A 2,286-nucleotide genomic window follows, 5' to 3' on the forward strand; every position below is an offset into this window, starting at 1 on the left:
CTTCAAAAAAAAAGTATGCTAGTTTCAATAATGGTAATGTGGGCTGTGACCATATACATTTTTACAATCATGTAAAATTACGTCTAGATAAAGAGTATTGGATGAAGGACGTTTCTAACGAAATACTTAAGGCTTTATGTTATGTATATAATACATATAATCAAGAGAACTTTAATAGTGATGATTGTTATTACCTATATCATTGGTTAAATGATATATTATATACTAATATAAGATTTCAATTACATACTAAAAGTATTATAACAGTACTTGAGTTTTTACTACAAAGTAATAATGGTCTTAATATATGTAAGAATATTGAATATAATATCAATAACGAAAATTATAGGGATATTAAGAAATTATTTGATTTTTCGAAAGACTATGATGATCTTTCAAAATATTTTAGTACGGGTCAGAAAATTTGTAATAGTGACTTTAAAAATTATCTGGATGAACATATCAGAATTTATAACGAGTTCAAAGATAAGTGTGAAAATTTAAAGAGTGAGAATACGACTTGTATATTTTTTAATAAATATTTTCAAGGTAAGACCGTAGAAGACTTATCTAAATGGAAATTCACATTAGAAGGAAATGGTCATATTTACTCAACACAAGAAGAAAAACATACAATATTAAGACAACCAAATGAACAAGGAGTAAAAACACTACAGACACATGCAGTTGTAAATACAGATAATAAGGGAAAAAATGAACATGAAAATGTAAATCAATATGCAAATATTAAAGCAGATAAACAAGATTTAAAACATCCAGAACTGGAAGATTTTGTTTTTACAACAGAAAATCCAGAATTGAGTGCCATTATTGATATTTCAGGTAGTCCTTCAGATTCAACCTCAAAAAGTATGGTAATCCCTCCTTTAGCTATAGGAATTTCCATTTTTTCTATTATATTGTGCAAAGTAGTTATAAATGTGAATAAAAAAGAAATGTGTATTCTACTATATTACATAAATTTTATTAATTATTAAACATATCTCAAAATATAATATATAAAATGTTTTGTGCATGTACCATATTTTAATTAGTTTACTCCCATTGGGTATTGGTTAAAAAAAGCATTACTGGGGAAATCTAAAAGGAAACATAATATTATAATGCATAGGAATATAATAGAAGATTATTCGATTTCTGAAGTTTTAGATTCACCGAGAAGGTTTAATATAAAATACAGAAATATATAATTGCCCTGCTTATGACAGAAGAAGTAATACATTTATTATATATATCAGCATCACGATAAGTAAGGTCGTACAAAAGTATTCATCTAACACATGACAAGGAATTATTTTTTTTTAAAAATAAAATAATAAATTTAAAACGTACATACTATATAGGGTTCTGGATTTAGGTTTCAGGTTTTGGGGTCTAGTGTCCATGTTGGGGATTTAGGGTTCAGGTTTTAGGATACAGTGTTCAGAGTATATGATTTAGGTTTAGTTTTTTGATTTCATTGTTTATGTTAGAATTTGATGATGTATATGTAATTGTATATCATTTTTCTTTAATTATGTTTGAAATGATTTTTCTATATTTTGGTTCATATCAAGGATATATATTTATATTAAAAAATATGTTTGATGCATTAATTCTTGTTTATCTATTTTAATATTTTGTGATTTTTTTATTAACGTATGTCTTTATGGTTCATAAATTACATATTTGAAATCGTAGTATGTTACATAAAATGATTACTTATGATTATTTTAAGTAACAGATTATATATTTTTTTTATGTAATGATATTATTATTGGGTATCTATAAAATCAGAATTTTGTATTTCTTTTGTATGTACATAAAATATTTCAATGGTTTCTATATTAATATATTTTTTTTTAATTTAATATCGTTATATATATATTTATAATTTAATGTAATTTTCGATCTCTATTTTTTTTGAATATATTTATATATGTGTATCCATATTCATAATCATAATTTTCATCAATATATACATCTATGAATACTCTTATATCTTCCTTATTAAAAACGTGGAGATCCTAAAATTTTTCATTTATTGAAATATTACCTATTTTATCTTAATCTTTTCGATTAAGTACCTTGAATGCAATACGATAAAAAATAGTTAATATCAAAATATATCCTGCTCGATATAAAACCCTTGTTCCATCCTCTCGTGGTTTTGAATGATATTTATATATTTTTCTCTTTACTATTATTACCATTGTTCTATTCACGCACATCCGAGTGCTTTTGTTTTTGAGATAATTTTGGAATTTTTTCTCCATATAATTTCTC

General features: G+C 24.2%; 1 protein-coding gene across 1 annotated transcript; it reads left to right on the top strand.

Moving 5' to 3' along the window:
• PGO_001720 (variable surface protein) lies at positions 1-1,211 on the top strand (the record flags this gene model as incomplete). Its single annotated transcript, XM_028690999.1, has 2 exons — positions 1-932; positions 1,056-1,211. Coding segments are annotated over 2 exons (1,088 nt in total), but the record flags the coding sequence as incomplete, so codon positions are not given.
• Between the last annotated feature and the right edge of the window lie 1,075 nt (positions 1,212-2,286).

The sequence above is a fragment of the Plasmodium gonderi genome (assembly GCF_002157705.1).
Source record: "Plasmodium gonderi DNA, contig: Pgo-contig_187, whole genome shotgun sequence".
Taxonomy (NCBI): Eukaryota; Apicomplexa; class Aconoidasida; order Haemosporida; family Plasmodiidae; genus Plasmodium; species Plasmodium gonderi.